This window comes from Buceros rhinoceros, unplaced genomic scaffold, assembly GCF_000710305.1.
Source record: "Buceros rhinoceros silvestris isolate BGI_N320 unplaced genomic scaffold, ASM71030v1 scaffold10718, whole genome shotgun sequence".
NCBI classification, from domain to species: Eukaryota; Metazoa; Chordata; class Aves; order Bucerotiformes; family Bucerotidae; genus Buceros; species Buceros rhinoceros.
The window spans coordinates 83,032-97,806 of record NW_010426381.1 but is presented as its reverse complement, the minus strand read 5'-3'; the positions used below and the strand labels follow the sequence as shown (position 1 = coordinate 97,806).

The window sequence follows — 14,775 nt, the reverse complement described above, 5'->3', positions numbered from 1 at the left end:
ATTCCTGCTATATGGAGAGTTTTTACATGTGTCTCATCACGTTTGAGGCATTCATGGCTAACAGAGTCTAAGTCAGTGGTGTATCAGGTTTCTGCAAAAGACTGACGCATCTGTAATCATATAGAACACATTATCTGGTGACCTTAAGGTCTTTTCCAACCTAAATGATTCCATGATTCTATCCCTTGTCACCCATTTGGGGAACACAGCACTGTCTTCTAAAGATGGCAAGACTAGCTGCATAGCGGTAACTGAAGTTAATTTAAGAAATCCACAGGTATGTATGTCCCCCTCCCGTCTCTACTGGTTTTTCTGAAGTTCCTTTTCACTTGAGATTGACAGAAGACAATGTCACAAGAGTCAGATGTGCTGTCTCAAACTCCTGGGGAAGGTTTGTCCTGCATTTGTACCACTGTGGAGGCAGAAATGTCTCGAGCAACAAGCTGTGTATGTCAGCACTGTACTTAATGTAGCCAAACATGTTTAGTCAACCTGGAGAACTTCTGTAGCTGCTTTAGTTACTCGTAGCCTGTTTTAGAGCACAAAACAAAGATAAAAAAGGGTTTCATCAAAACCACTGGAACTTACTGAATGCACGGATACACCACAAAATATGACAAAGGAAACCCCTCCAGTTTATTCCACAGTTTTAGCATTAAATGCTGAAGAGCAGAAACCACTCGTCTCATTTTAGTATATGCCACTTAGGCTGTAATTGGAATATCTAATAATTTAATACTTCTAACCACTATGTGGATTTAACGTATTTACTATCTCTAACTTCTAACAGCAAAACTAGATGTGCCTCCTAAACCTAAAAGAGCTCCCAAGGCCAAGAAGGTGGAAACTGTAAACTCTGACTCAGATTCAGAATTTGGCATTCCAAAGAAGACTGCGGCACCCAAAGGTAGGCTGTGCTGTGCTGCTCAGCACTCTTGTCTCTGCTCTCACAATCATTTTTGATAAGAAAGCAGCACTCATGTCTCTCAAATTAGCACCACATTGATTTTTTTTTTTTTTTTTTTAGTAGTTAATCACCAATCGATTACTCAGTCATGAGCCTTTTCTGTGCTGACTACTTCTGTTGACAAGCACTGCATGAACTTTTTGTCTGACCTTCATTGTTGGGAATGTATTTAATAGCTCCAGCCCCTCTCTTCTTTTGTTCATCAGTTCTCTGGACACTGCTTGTTTTCTTTGATCTCAACTTTTTACTCAACAGTAAAATTCTGGTAGTAGTTCTACTAAGTAGCGATTTCTGGCTTTTTAGACTAAAATTCTCTGGTATTCCAGTTCTCAGTTGCCCTCACAACACCGCATGCCAAGCGCTGTAAGCAGAGGTGTCTGTAAAGGATGTGTCGGTGTTGGTAGTTGAGGTTAACAGTAAATTTACTACACAGAAAAGGTGAATTAATGCTGCGTAATCAGTACAGAGGGTGACTTGTAGTACTTCAGCAGTCTAGAAGTCATTGATCTAGTTAAATCTGTCCCTGTCTTGAACTGACAGCTTTGAATTGCTAGGGCGAATAGGAACTCTGGAAGAAATACAAAAGATTTAAAAGTGAGAAGATAAAATACATGGTATTTTGGTGCTGTTGTGAAGAAGGCGAGTTGTAAACTAAAATCTGAACTTCTAACATGTAGACATATTAATTGCACTAGGTTGTTTTTTTCCAGTTTGCTGGAGTTCTATTAAAAAAAGGCAATAAAAAACAAACAAAAAACCCACCCAAAGTTAAATTCTATTTTGTCACGTAGGAAAAGGTAGAGGGGCAAAGAAAAGGAAAACCTCCAGTTCAGAAAATGAAGGTGACTACAACCCTGGGAAAAAACCACCAAAATCAACACCCAGCAAGGTCAGTTCCAGCTCTGTTCTCTTCTCCTTGTGAAGCTGACCTAATGGGTTGGTTACTTCAGATAAAAGAAATGAATGTGTTCGTACTGCAGGGGGCTAGTACGGTAATGGGGGTGAGGTGTGTCGAGATCAGATCGGAGGAGGTTTCCTTCCGTTCTGAACATTAAAAGGGAAAACATACACAGCTTCACAACTGATTTTTCTTTTCTTTTCTAAAGAAATCCAAGAAGGCCACTTTCGACCAGGATTCTGATGTGGAAATCTTTCAGTCAGGCTTTGCCTCTGAAACTGCCCCAAAGCCACGGACAGGCCGGGCTAGAAAAGAAGTTAAATATTTTGCAGAGTCTGATGAAGATGATGATTTTGATATGTTTAATTAAGTGCCCAAAGAGCACACAAATGTTTTCCAACGAATATCTTGTGTTGTCTTTTTGTCCCTTTTGTCGCAAACTTTTGTACATTTGACTTATTTTATGTGATAATGTAACTGATGGTTTTTATTATTGTGTGTAGGCATTTTAACATTTTGTTCTTACACCTACAGTTTTATGCTCTTTTTTACTCATTGAAATGTCATGTATTTGTCTGATGGCTTGTAGAGATGTTCTAGGCAGCTGTGCTAAAGCACATTTTAATTGTCATGGTTGCAAACAGCAAACCTGCTTTTTGAAATGAAGTTTAAACATTAAAAAAATGGAAAACTACCCTGTGTGTGTGTGTAAGATTTGAACTAGAGGGACTATTTCTCCACAGTTTGTTTTTTTTAAAATAAATATATTTTATTCTTTGCCAGGAGACTCCATGGAAAAAGGTAAACAGTATATGAACATAGAAAGCATCGTTAAACAATCTCAATGTACAAACAGAGCCAGTGAAAATACATCACAGACTTGCTAGAATATATAAAAAAAAAAAATCCACTAGTGCTTTAAATGAAACCTAAGAAACTGACACTTTAAATCTGTTAACCATTCTACCACAGTATTCACTCTGCTTCATGGTGATTTAACAAGGCCAAGAAGGCAGATTCTCTCCTTGTGTTCCTGGAAGTCCTAGTGGTACTTCCCTAGCACCCGGAAGGCTGGACAACCCAGCTCATTCCTGGCAGTCAGTTCTTCAGGAAATACCCTGGACTGGCCGGGCCGAGAGCTGTGAGTGAGTGTGCTGGTTCTCATCCCATGAAGTTCCCTAATGGCTTGCGAACAAGTAAACAAAAACATGGTAACACTAGAAAGTGTTTCTGCCTTGGAGGCTATCGTTACTGTAGAAACGGAGTTGTTAATCGTGTAGCTGCGTCACCAGCCAGGTTAGAAACCTCTTCTTTAAATTTTAAAGTGACATTAACAGTGGAACAAATGACATTTGAGTAACTGTTCTGGTAGTTATCGCTGATACTGATTCTGCTAGCGCAGTGCATTTTTGTATTCTTTTTACAAGGAAGGAGATGCAAATCGAGGGCATCAAAGACAAGTTTTCGTTATTGAACTAAATCAGACGGTCCTTTAAGCTTCCTTTTCTGGACGTGTACAGTAGTCCATTTCCTGTGGTTGGTGTCTTGATCGTTTAGGGTGTGAGAGACAAAAGGAAAGCACCAAACATCCAGTATAGAAAGCACAGCCATATGTTATCTGTATGTACAGAGTCATCAGAAATGCAACCAGAAGTTAAAGTTCGAGATCTGACTTGTCACCATGCAATCTTGAATGTTCAGAGAAGAAAACAGAAGCTTAACTATTTTTTGCATGAAATGACTGATTTAAGAGTTTCAAAAGTTTGCATTTTTCTAGTTTTAAGAGTTTAAACAGCAAGGAGTATATATCATTGATACATAAGAAAATTTCTTGGTCCTTGTTGAGTTTTTAATCTATATATATACATATATAGATATATATTAAGTCCAGAAACTAAGCAGCAGTAAAAATTGTTGTTTCTTGCTTTTCATCCCTGTACATAAGGTATTAGGAATGTCTGAAGTAGCTGGAAAATGTCTTATTGCACCATAGGGGATTGACTGACACTGCTGTTATCCACTGAACTAGGCGAGATGCTAGGACTGTGCTCCGCCGTGTTTCCGTTTGAGGTTGGTGTCAGTGGTTCATGTCCTTCAGAGTTCTCCAGCATTTCCTGAATAAGGGGTGGCATGGATCCAGGAATTTCCATTTTCAACGTAATGACACGTTCTGCACCTTTAAAAAGAAAACAAAACGTCCTTTCCATTAGTATGACTCATACAGTTTCCTTTTTGTCAGCATCAGCAGCAGTAATTTCAGGGTATGTGATTTCAGTGGGTTTGATGTCTGCTCCTGTACTTCTTGTGTACAAAATTATGTGAGTGAGTGAGTGAGTGAAGTGAAGGAAAAGGAGTTAGGTGAGGACCCCTTAACCAAGTAATTTAAAATTGTGACACAGCAGCTGATACTACAATAAAGGTAAAATGGGGAAACTGCTTCTTTTTGGAGAAGGAACCAAACCAGCATTAAACTATAATGACAAAATTAGGCACCTACATGATCACAGTTGTTCTTTATAAACTGGAATTTCCTGTACGGTTTTTAACCTGTACTTGATTTGCAAAGACTGTAGCTTCACAAAATTTCTGGCCGATTTGTGTTAAAAAGGTGAGGTGAATCTTGAAGTGCAGCGATGCGAGTCAGACCTTGCTTTCCCTTACAGACAACTGAGAAATAACGAGCAGAATTTAATGGAACATGTTTTATAAAAGAACAAATTTAGGCAAAAGGATGTTGTTGGGTTTTTTTTGGTGAAGCTGCGTTCTGTAGTTTCCAAGCATCTTCTCTTGCGATAATTGTTGACCACAAACATACACAGAAACACTTTACATATACTTAAGGGATGTAACAAGGGGTATTTTTATCAACATGCTCACGGCTGCTGGCTTAAACAAAATCGCTACCTCAATCCTGACAACAACTGGTACGAGTTTAGGGAAAAAACCCCACACAATAGCGCCCGATGCTCCTGAGATGTCTTAAAGCTTCTTGACCATGGCAGGCACACAGAGCGCGGGCAGACACCTCACAGTCCCCTCACAAACGTGCACATGATGTCAGCTGGGTGCTCCCAGGGACCTCTGTGCCTAGTTCGTGCCCAGGGGTACAGTGGAAGCCTGTGTTTAAAAACTGCCTGAGCCCCTGCCCGAACAGGGGGCAGTTAACTATGAGGGAACCTCTTAGGGATTAGTAAGTCACTATGAACACAGGGATCCTTAAATGCTGGACAGACAAAAGTCCTCAGTGAAAAGAAAGGCTGGTACTGGGGAAAGCCTGATGCGTAAAGGGGCAGGTTCAGCTGCTGCTCACAGCTCGGAACGCCCTGAACAGGCAGCAGTAACGCTAATACAGCGTCAGTGAGTATGATATTCTGAGTGCTGAGAACCATACAGAGACAGGAGTACTTTGGAATTACACCTCGGGGGAAAAAAAAAAAAAGTGCAGCTATACAGTAAAGACACTGTTCCACACTGAAGCATGAAAGTGCTTTACGTATTTGAATGCTGATGGGAAAGATTTTTTTTTTTAATGGGAAAATGTCAGGCAATTTATAGCCGTAAAACCTCATCAGTCAAGTTTCTGGTCTAACACATTGCATGGGATTCCTGATCATCCTAAAATTTTAGTCTAATGGAACAGGAATCTGTGCTTTTTAAAAAGAGCAGGAAGGCAAGAAGAGTCAACACAATTAACAAGAAAGACGATACTGAAAAATCTGACAATATTGAGACTGGTTATTGAGGAACCACTCCAGAGGAGGGAACCTGCGGATACGTTCTGCTGATCCATGCTGCTGCAGCGTGCGGCTGGAGAGCACGCTGTCAGCCACAGCGGTAAGCCTGCCACGGAAGGAAGCGCCTTTGGTTGTGCCTTAACTGAGGAGCTTTAATAATCATCTGCAAAAAGGCAATGACCAACGTTCCAAGTGAGTGCTAATTAAAAATGCTCTTAAATAACAAAGGGACAAGCTCTGGATTCAGAAATTAATGCAGAATTATGCTGAGAGCTTCTCTGAAAACCACCTGCAGTTGGAGCAGTGTTGGTGAGCTGCCTCTGACCACATTAGAAACCTGCTTTCTGCAGTTACAAAGCGGGACAGTTGCAGTACCGCGTGCTTGTGAGGTTGTTCCAGTGTAGAGCCACAGCAATTTTCCAGGTCTTGCAAACTTCCCATTTAACAGCAGGATAAGAACTCAGAAAGCAATCATCTCCTGCATCCGACCTACAAACAATTCCTCTGTTACGACACTTCTGATGCCACAGAAGAATGCAGTTGTATAAGGAGACAGTCTTCTGTTCGTGCTTGCGTTGGTAACTCTCTCAGGGATGACGTACCATTCAGAAGTCACTACCTTCTAACGTACATCTTTTCACACAGCACTCAGGACACCACCAGTCCTTTGGTATGGTTTGGTTCTACTCTAAACCACTACTCTCTAAAAATTGAATAGGCCAGAAGAGGAAGAAGAACCCTTTCTTGTCACTGAGCACAGGAGAGGGCTGTGTTCTTGAGGAGCAGGCTTGCTCTGGCAAAGAGGCAGGAAAGTGGAAACACATTTCCCACAAGCAAGAACAGCAGAACGAAAGGGCTGCCCTAAATATTTTCATAGCTCAGAACTGTGTTAAGTTTTATTTTGTAGATTCGTTTGGATGGAGCTTGCTTTAGCTGAGGGTAAATGGCAAGTTTTAGATAACCTGGTAAGTAAGTAGTTCCTTTTTAGGTTACTTCTGCTTCCAGCTCTGGTGTTTGCCTTCCAAGTTTTACTCTTCTGGTACTAATCGGTTGTTGAATTAAATTGCTCACTTCTTTTTATAAACTCCAGCTTTATCTTTTAACTTAGCTACATATTGTTTAAAGTTTAACAGTTCAGGTTTTAATGTAAACCCAGTGTATTTATTTGAGAGATTTAACTAACTAACTAACTGATGGATTTTTTTTTTCCCTGCAGCCTTCCCAAAAAACATGTCAAACAAAATCAGTTATTTTTTTCAAAAACATAAATCCAATCCGTGGCTACGTAAGTACCTGTACAGACAAAGTCATGTGCTTCCTTATCTATCGGGGTAGCGAATCCATAGCTGAGTAAGCACAGTAAGTAAGTGGAACTTCCACAGCCACTGAGCAACATCGGAACTGGAGCACTTCACACTCTGTATTCAGGCTGGTGCATCTCCAACAGCTCCCCAGAAGTCTGAACACCGATGAAACAGCTGCACACAGCTGAAATTGGGGTGGTCGTGAGAAGAGCACTGTCACCTTTGAAGGCACAGCACAGGGCAGAACAGGGGTGGACAGAGGCTGCTCACAGTCCGCTGCTCCCTTCAGAACAGCTGTCTGGCCTCAGGCTGTGCCCACAGAGGGACAAAGCACTACATGGGGAACCCTCTGGTGAAATTAAAACGTTCCACTATACCTGTGCTTCAGAGAATGATGTGACAGCGCTTAGACTGTGTCTGTCACGGGATTAAACAATCCATCGATCAATCATCACAGACAAAACTACGTATAATGCTGGCTCAGGATCGATCGATGGGTAAGCGTGGTTAGTTTGGATTAGAGGCGCTCCATCGCCAAAGCCCGGGATCAAATCCATTCTAAATCTTCAGTACGTCACACCACAGTTTAGGGGGATTTTGGATGCACAGGTGTTTTCTGACGTCTGTAACATTAGTGATACAAAGTGCACGTTGAGCCGCGCCCTCTTGTAAACATTCACACAGGTTTCATTCAGGGCTTTATCTATCTGGTCTTAAAATGACTAAAAAAAATTGATGGTAGTGGTTTGCTAACCCCCTTATACCTAAGACATCTTCTCTACAAGTTGCATGATGAATGTAGCCCCACGTATGTTTAAAGCAGAACTCATTTAAACATAGGAGTTCCGTAAAGGGAAGAGAAAGGTCACAAGGATCTTTCTGAGATGATATATTAAAAAAACAACACCCCAGGTCTCTAGGCCAGCTTCCGCTGGAAGCTGACGCTGACACTACTGGGAGACACTGTACCTTTTGCACTGATGCTACGAAGATCTGTGATTTTCATTAAGATCTTTGGGAACATATGAGGCTTGTTGGGTCGTCTCTTTCGGATATAAATTTTCAGTGCTTCAAGCAATGGTTCCTGAAGCTTATCCACTTTCATTGGTTCTTCCAGGTCCTGGCGATCTGTAGAAAAGCATCACATCACTCACATGATTTTAAATTTTTTTTTTACAGAAACACAGAAGCTCCTCCATGTTCTTGATGAGCACTCCATGAATTTCATCTTTTGTTCCACTTATAACCCACACTCTGTAGTGGAAGAGGATAAATCGTGGCTTTATGAAACTTCGATTCATTTTTCCTTGGTGACTGGAAAGATTTGTCCAGAACTACCAGTTTGCTCTGGTCCCTCCCTCTGCCAAGGGATAAATCCATTCTAAATCTTCAGTACGTCACACCACAGTTTAGGGGGATTTTGGATGCACAGGTGTTTTCTGACGTCTGTAACATTAGTGATACAAAGTGCACGTTGAGCCGCGCCCTCTTGTAAACATTCACACAGGTTTCATTCAGGGCTTTAGCTATCTGGTCTTAAAATGACTAAAAAAAATTGATGGTAGTGGTTTGCTAACCCCCTTATACCTAAGACATCTTCTCTACAAGTTGCATGATGAATGTAGCCCCACGTATGTTTAAAGCAGAACTCATTTAAACATAGGAGTTCCGTAAAGGGAAGAGAAAGGTCACAAGGATCTTTCTGAGATGATATATTAAAAAAACAACACCCCAGGTCTCTAGGCCAGCTTCCGCTGGAAGCTGACGCTGACACTACTGGGAGACACTGTACCTTTTGCACTGATGCTACGAAGATCTGTGATTTTCATTAAGATCTTTGGGAACATATGAGGCTTGTTGGGTCGTCTCTTTCGGATATAAATTTTCAGTGCTTCAAGCAATGGTTCCTGAAGCTTATCCACTTTCATTGGTTCTTCCAGGTCCTGGCGATCTGTAGAAAAGCATCACATCACTCACATGATTTTAAATTTTTTTTTTACAGAAACACAGAAGCTCCTCCATGTTCTTGATGAGCACTCCATGAATTTCATCTTTTGTTCCACTTATAACCCACACTCTGTAGTGGAAGAGGATAAATCGTGGCTTTATGAAACTTCGATTCATTTTTCCTTGGTGACTGGAAAGATTTGTCCAGAACTACCAGTTTGCTCTGGTCCCTCCCTCTGCCAAGGGATGACACCTCGCTGCAAACAGTATTTCAGAATTTAGTTTGTACGCGTGATTGATAAGCTACCCGGGTACCCAAAGAGTCACAGTCAGTTTATGTTTTGTAACAGTACTGACGGGAGTTACCAGCAGGCATCAGCAGATGGCAGTGCTCGCCTGAGTGACAACCAATGTCACCCATAAACCGGGATGCACCAGTCCCATATCAATGGCATCTCAGAACCCATCGATGCCTTTGATGGGTTATGGTTAGAGACACATAAAAGCTGAACGATGTTGCACTAAAGAGCCTTTGTCAACAGAGACTGACTCTTGGTCTTCACACATTCTCTAGTAGCACCAGTCTGTGGTGCTTAGTCGCTGGCTGGGGTTAAACCGCGACCCTGGCCCAACTGAACAAGTTGTGTCTCCACTGCTAGTCCAGATCGGGCAAAGGAGGAGAGGGACTAGGTGCTGAAAATAACAGGAGTTTACAGAGGACTTCGCAAATTATCTATCTATCTGAGGCTTCCCCTTCTGTATTTTAAAACCATGATTTTACTAGACAGTGTCCCTTTCAAGTTGTAATCACTTAGCCCCACCCCAAATGATGTCTCAGTGCCACTATGCTAATCAGAGAGAATCACAGAGCATTTTGGGTTGGAAGGGACCGTCAAAGGTCATCTAGTCCAATCCCCCGGCAGTGGGTAGGGCCATCTTCAACTAGACCAGGTTGCCCAGAGCACCAGCCATCCTCACCTGGAATGTTTCCAGCGATGGGGCAACTACCATCTCTGTGGGCAACCTGTGCCAGTGTCTCACCACCCTCATTGTAAAAAACCTTTTCCTTATCTCTAGTATAAATGTCTCCTCTTTTAGTTTAAAACCATCACCCCCTGTCCTGCCACAACAGGCCCTGCTAATATGACTGTCCTCATCTTTCTTACAAGCCCCCTTTAAAGTACTGGAAGGCTGCAATAAGGTCTCTTAAATTTTGAAGTGTCATCTGTTTTTGTTCTAAAGAACGTTATCACCAATGACTTCTGTGTAACTATATGCATATGTATGCAAGTATATTTATGAGTAAAAGCTGCGTGACAGGCATCTTGCCATAACAAAGGTCATTCTACTACCCATTCCACTATCACCAGTGGAAGACAAACCTTCAGTGTTAAGTGTTTTTTTATATAACATATATAGTAATATCACATATATTCATACATACAAGGTCTAGAACAATGAAGTAAAACACAAATGAGATCTTATTGTGTCAGTCCTTTTCAAATGCATCTGAGTTCATGCTGTTTGGTACCTCCACAAATTAAGCAGATGGCACTAAGGAGACCCGTTTCCGTATCATCCATTTCCAAAGGCAGGAGCTGGTTGGCAAACGTGAACACAAGGTCAGTCAGCGGGCCAAATCCGGCGTTGTGCATCTGAGTTCGGTTTAGGGTAAGGCCATCTGAAAAGGTCATGGTGTCTTGTTCTGGTGTGTATCTTGTGCAAATTCTAAGGATCTGTGGAAGGACAAAAAAAAGGAAAAAAGAAATGTAAAGAATTCGATCCATGAGAGGTTTGTTTCATCTTCTCGATGTGGCAAATGACCCACGGAACTGCAGTACACCATCATGTCAAAACAATCGAAAATCCAACTCCTGTTTTTTCAGTTTTAGCAGCACAAGTAGTCGAACATAAATACACTCAATTGACTATGAGCATTTCTTTCTTACAAAATAAATTTAAGAACAGAAGTACCCCCTTAGTAATGTGCAATTCTTTCCACTTCAGTCACCGACGTGACCGTACTGTAACATTGACAAAATCTGTTCTTTGATGAGCATGCTGTGCGCACCTAACCATAAAAAGCTGATCTGATCCGTCGAGATCACAAAGGTATCCATCTCACCTCTTCAAACAACATACTCCTATTTCACTGCTTTTGGGGATCACTTTTGCACGACAGTGCTTCTCCAGGCTCGGTCGGGACAAAGTGTCTCTGCGGTACCTCGTGTGAGTGAGTGCCTGGGCGTGTTGGTGAAACAGGCAGAGACACATCACCGGTGCTTTGGGGTTCCTTCTTCCGAGCCAGCAGACAGGAAACCACCACGGTGTGAACACAGCCGCCATGCGAGTGCTGCCCAGGGAGCAGTGCAAAGCCCTCAGCTCGCGGGCAGCTGCAGTGTCAGTCTCCATGGAGCACAGCTTGTCTTGCCAGCCTGGGAGCTCGCTCCTGAGCAGTGAATCTCCACGTGGCTGCACACAGGGCTACTGGCCAGCAGCCTGAGGAGTTGGCCCAGCTTTTCTGCTTTTATGGTGGTGGCTACTTCCATGTGCTGTAACACCAAACCTCCTCAACAGCCCGCTGGTCTCCAGTCTTCCTTGAGGCTCTGGCGCTTCCCCTACCCCAAGCACTGGGCAGGTCTGATAAGGGTGCAGCCCTGCCCGCCTGATGCAAAGCCTGTCTTCCTGCTGCTGACAGTGTCATTCACTCCTGTGTGAGCCTAGGCAGCGTCAGTTTTGGCCAGTTTGCTCATATGCCAACAGCCACCCAGCACTGACCCCAAACAGAAGAGCGTTTGAGGAGAGGATGGGGATTTGCACCTCTAACTGGACACAGTGGAATGCAAAACAGATGAATAAAACACCGAGGATGCTCTGCATTTTGTTGGTAAATGCCTCTGGGGTAACCACAGCGCCAAGAGTGCTGTCACAGCAGAGGTGGCGGCACAGCCAGGGAGAGTGCGTGAACCCTCTCGCCTCTCAGAGCAAACCCAGGATGCATCCCATGATAGACTCTGTACAGCACGGGCTCGTTTGTACAGCTGCTATTAATGAACACTGCCTTAAGGATCAAACAAAAGAGATGTCCATCGTGGTGACATATTTCTGTTGCGTGTAGCAGTGCTTAATGTTTAAAATAATCAGGGGTGGGAGAAGGCTTATCCCTAAACTAAAATAAAACCTTCAGAAGTCCAGCTGATTAGCTGAGCTGTACTTTTTTAGGGCTCGACTGTATTTATTTCCCATACAGCCATCCTACTTGGTTTTAAAGATCCAACAAAAAAGATTTACACAAATATACGTGAGTACAGGGAGGATTAAAATTATTCCTATAGCTGCCGAAGCTCTGAGTCAGAGGGCCCAGCACTTGGCAGGTGACCCGCCTCGCCTAGGCTTGGTTCTCCCGCTTTCATCTCTGCCTGGCAACACTGCTCCAACTAAGCAGGGAGGAGAACGAGGAGGACATGGCATGTGAGAGACCGAAAGGGAAGCTTTTACTTCCTTTCTTAAACTACTTGGTAAGAGGCTTCACAGGGAATATTTCTGCAGAACGCTCTTCAACCATTTTCCATCTCAGCAACAGTCTTATCTCACCCAGTGGGTATGCAGCGAGGCACAGAGACTCTATGTGGTTGGACAGGCATGTTTCACATTGTCCCCCTACCCCTCAGTTAGAATAAGCTCTTGAAATTACTTGAATCAATGACCAAGACAGGCACACACACAAATGCACGGCACTCACTGACCACCAATTCCCCACTATTATAAGTGATCTCAAAAGGCTGCTGGTAACCCTGAAGGTTTTATGTAACAGCCAAAGTGTTTTTCAGGATTATCAGCAGAAATCAGCATTACAAAGTGTGGCACCCTGTCAGTAAGAGACTGCATGTTCACCATATTCTGCGCTGCCACTAAGCACTGGCAGTTCTCGCCCCTGAAGTTCGCTGTTGGTTAGCCTTTTAAATCATTAAAAGGTTTATACAGGAAGGAGAAGAAACATGAGAGTTTGGTGCTTTCAAGAAACGCGAGGTCTGAAAACTGCATATTTATTGAGAAACCCAAAGAGCCACTTGGTTTTCTCCTCTAACGGCATGCAAGAGAAACAAGAGTGCAGCTCTTCCCATCTGAAGCCTGCACATACAGTAGCTGCCTTCTAGCAAGGGTGTGACAATCAGGTATCCAATTTTTGGAGGAACAAAGCTCTGTACTTCTTAACTGGTGCTGATTTTCCCTTAGCTCAGCTGGGGAGAAAGGCACGCCTTTTATTCTGGTGCTTTTTTAATTGATAAGCCTCAGCAACGAGAGTTCCTCCCTCCACACCCAGCCCAACAAACTAGCAGAGCAGGACTCACTCAAAGCTGAAATGGGTAACCCAGTTTAGGGTGTTTCCAAAGGCAGCCTGGAGCCTCCCCTGCAGCTGCCAGGCAGGACTGGCAGATACGGTTCCTCCTCATTCTCCCTCTGAGGGCAAGTCTGGACACTGGCTGCCAGCACTGTGCCACCCAGAGACTCCTGGCCCAGAGGGACTAGGGTGCCCTGGAACGGTCATCCCGAACCACCCAGAGGACAAATACGCGCCTGCTGTCACACCACAGGCTGCTAGCTCCCTCGCTGCAAAGCTCTCCAAGCTCCCCCCCGGTGCCGAAAGCCCCACTCGGTATGGGGGTGTGCATGCTAGCGGCGCTCAGCCAAGACCCACCAGATCCCTGTCCCCAGGGCTAACGCAGAGGAAGATTTCCAGGATGGATCCTCATCAGGAAGAAATCTGGGGTAAGGTTACTCAGCCTGGAGCCCCCGTGGGCACGCACAGAAAGAGACCTCCAGGGGACTTGCAAAATTTGTAACGAACTAAAACATAAAGGTCTCGTGGAATTTAGTAACTTCCAGGCTTAGGCAATGAACAGGACGGCTTTTTGCTCCTAAACTCTTTGTCAGCCATCAACTGGAGGAGCCTGCAGCGGCTCTGCTGGGCCGGCCAGCTTCTGCTGGCACAGCTGAAGCTCAACATCGTGTCTTCTGCAATGCACTTAGCTTGACTGCAGCCATCGGGTCTCAGGTTTCCCTGACATTCCTTTGACATTATCCCACAACACACTGTTATTAAACTCTGAGACAGATCATTTGAAATGGCTTTTGGGGGTTTTTTTTTTCTTTTTTTTCAAAATTTGTCCTTCATCAAGATCCACGAAACGCCACGGATATTGCTGATTTGCTGCTAAACCTTTCTTGGGCAAAATTCCAGTGTCAAAGTGAAGCTGATTTCAAGCTCATATTCACTGAAGAACATATGGGAAATGTCAGCACTTCAAAATAAGAAATCATGATATCTTTCTCCGTTCTAAACTGAACTGCGGTCTAAAAGACATCCCGCTAATGTCCTCAAAGTTGTTTAGATTTTGTAACCAAGCCAAGTATTTTAGTTGTCACTCTGCTGTTAAATGCCACTTCCAGCCATTAATAAAGTTCTTGCCCATGATTAAAGGACCCTTTGTTTTATGGAATATTTATATCTTAAAGCATCTGGGGTTCCTACGAGGCAGTTACAAAGTGCAAAGCAAAAACTCTGTGGGTCGCACAAAACCAAAACCATCCAGGAAGTCGCATTTACAAAATTATTGCTACCACAGAATTACTACTCATTTTAAAAAGATTAGTTAAGGTAGGCTGGGCTTTTTTTGTTTTAAGACAAACTGTTGTTAGGTGATAGCTGCCTTAGCTGGCTGGGACGGTTTCCTGAGAGGTGACTCTGAATCACTGAACAAACCTCCACGGCGCTGCCATACGCCATCAGCAGGGGTTACTCTGCACACACAAATGCCTTCCTAGCATCAACACCCAGGGTTTTACACAGAAAGCAAAAATTGCATTACTAAGGATTAGCACTCAAGGACTCCTCAGGTTTAAGACAGGCTGGACTTTGGACTC

At 43.4% G+C, this 14,775-nt stretch overlaps 2 protein-coding genes across 6 annotated transcripts in view; one reads left to right on the top strand and one right to left on the bottom strand.

Moving 5' to 3' along the window:
• Nucleotides 1-2,559, top strand: part of TOP2B (topoisomerase (DNA) II beta 180kDa) — a 59,778-nt gene extending 57,219 nt beyond the window's left edge. The window contains exons 34-36 of the mRNA XM_010141482.1: nucleotides 791-907; nucleotides 1,759-1,856; nucleotides 2,074-2,559. Of these exons, the coding sequence (XP_010139784.1) occupies nucleotides 791-907; nucleotides 1,759-1,856; nucleotides 2,074-2,235 (377 nt within the window). The 3' untranslated portion in view covers nucleotides 2,236-2,559. The remainder of the gene's footprint in view (nucleotides 1-790; nucleotides 908-1,758; nucleotides 1,857-2,073) is intronic.
• A 271-nt stretch (nucleotides 2,560-2,830) lies between these two features.
• RARB (retinoic acid receptor, beta) overlaps nucleotides 2,831-14,775 on the bottom strand; it is a 94,840-nt gene continuing 82,895 nt past the window's right edge. For 3 of the 5 annotated variants that reach the window (XM_010141480.1, XM_010141478.1, XM_010141481.1), the window contains 3 exons: nucleotides 10,382-10,586; nucleotides 8,696-8,854; nucleotides 2,831-4,041 (listed from right to left, as the gene is read on the bottom strand). In XM_010141480.1, coding sequence (XP_010139782.1) covers nucleotides 3,845-4,041; nucleotides 8,696-8,854; nucleotides 10,382-10,586 — 561 coding nt within the window. In that variant the 3' untranslated portion in view covers nucleotides 2,831-3,844. The remainder of the gene's footprint in view (nucleotides 4,042-8,695; nucleotides 8,855-10,381; nucleotides 10,587-14,775) is intronic. The other 2 variants (XM_010141479.1, XM_010141477.1) reach the window with 2 other exon arrangements.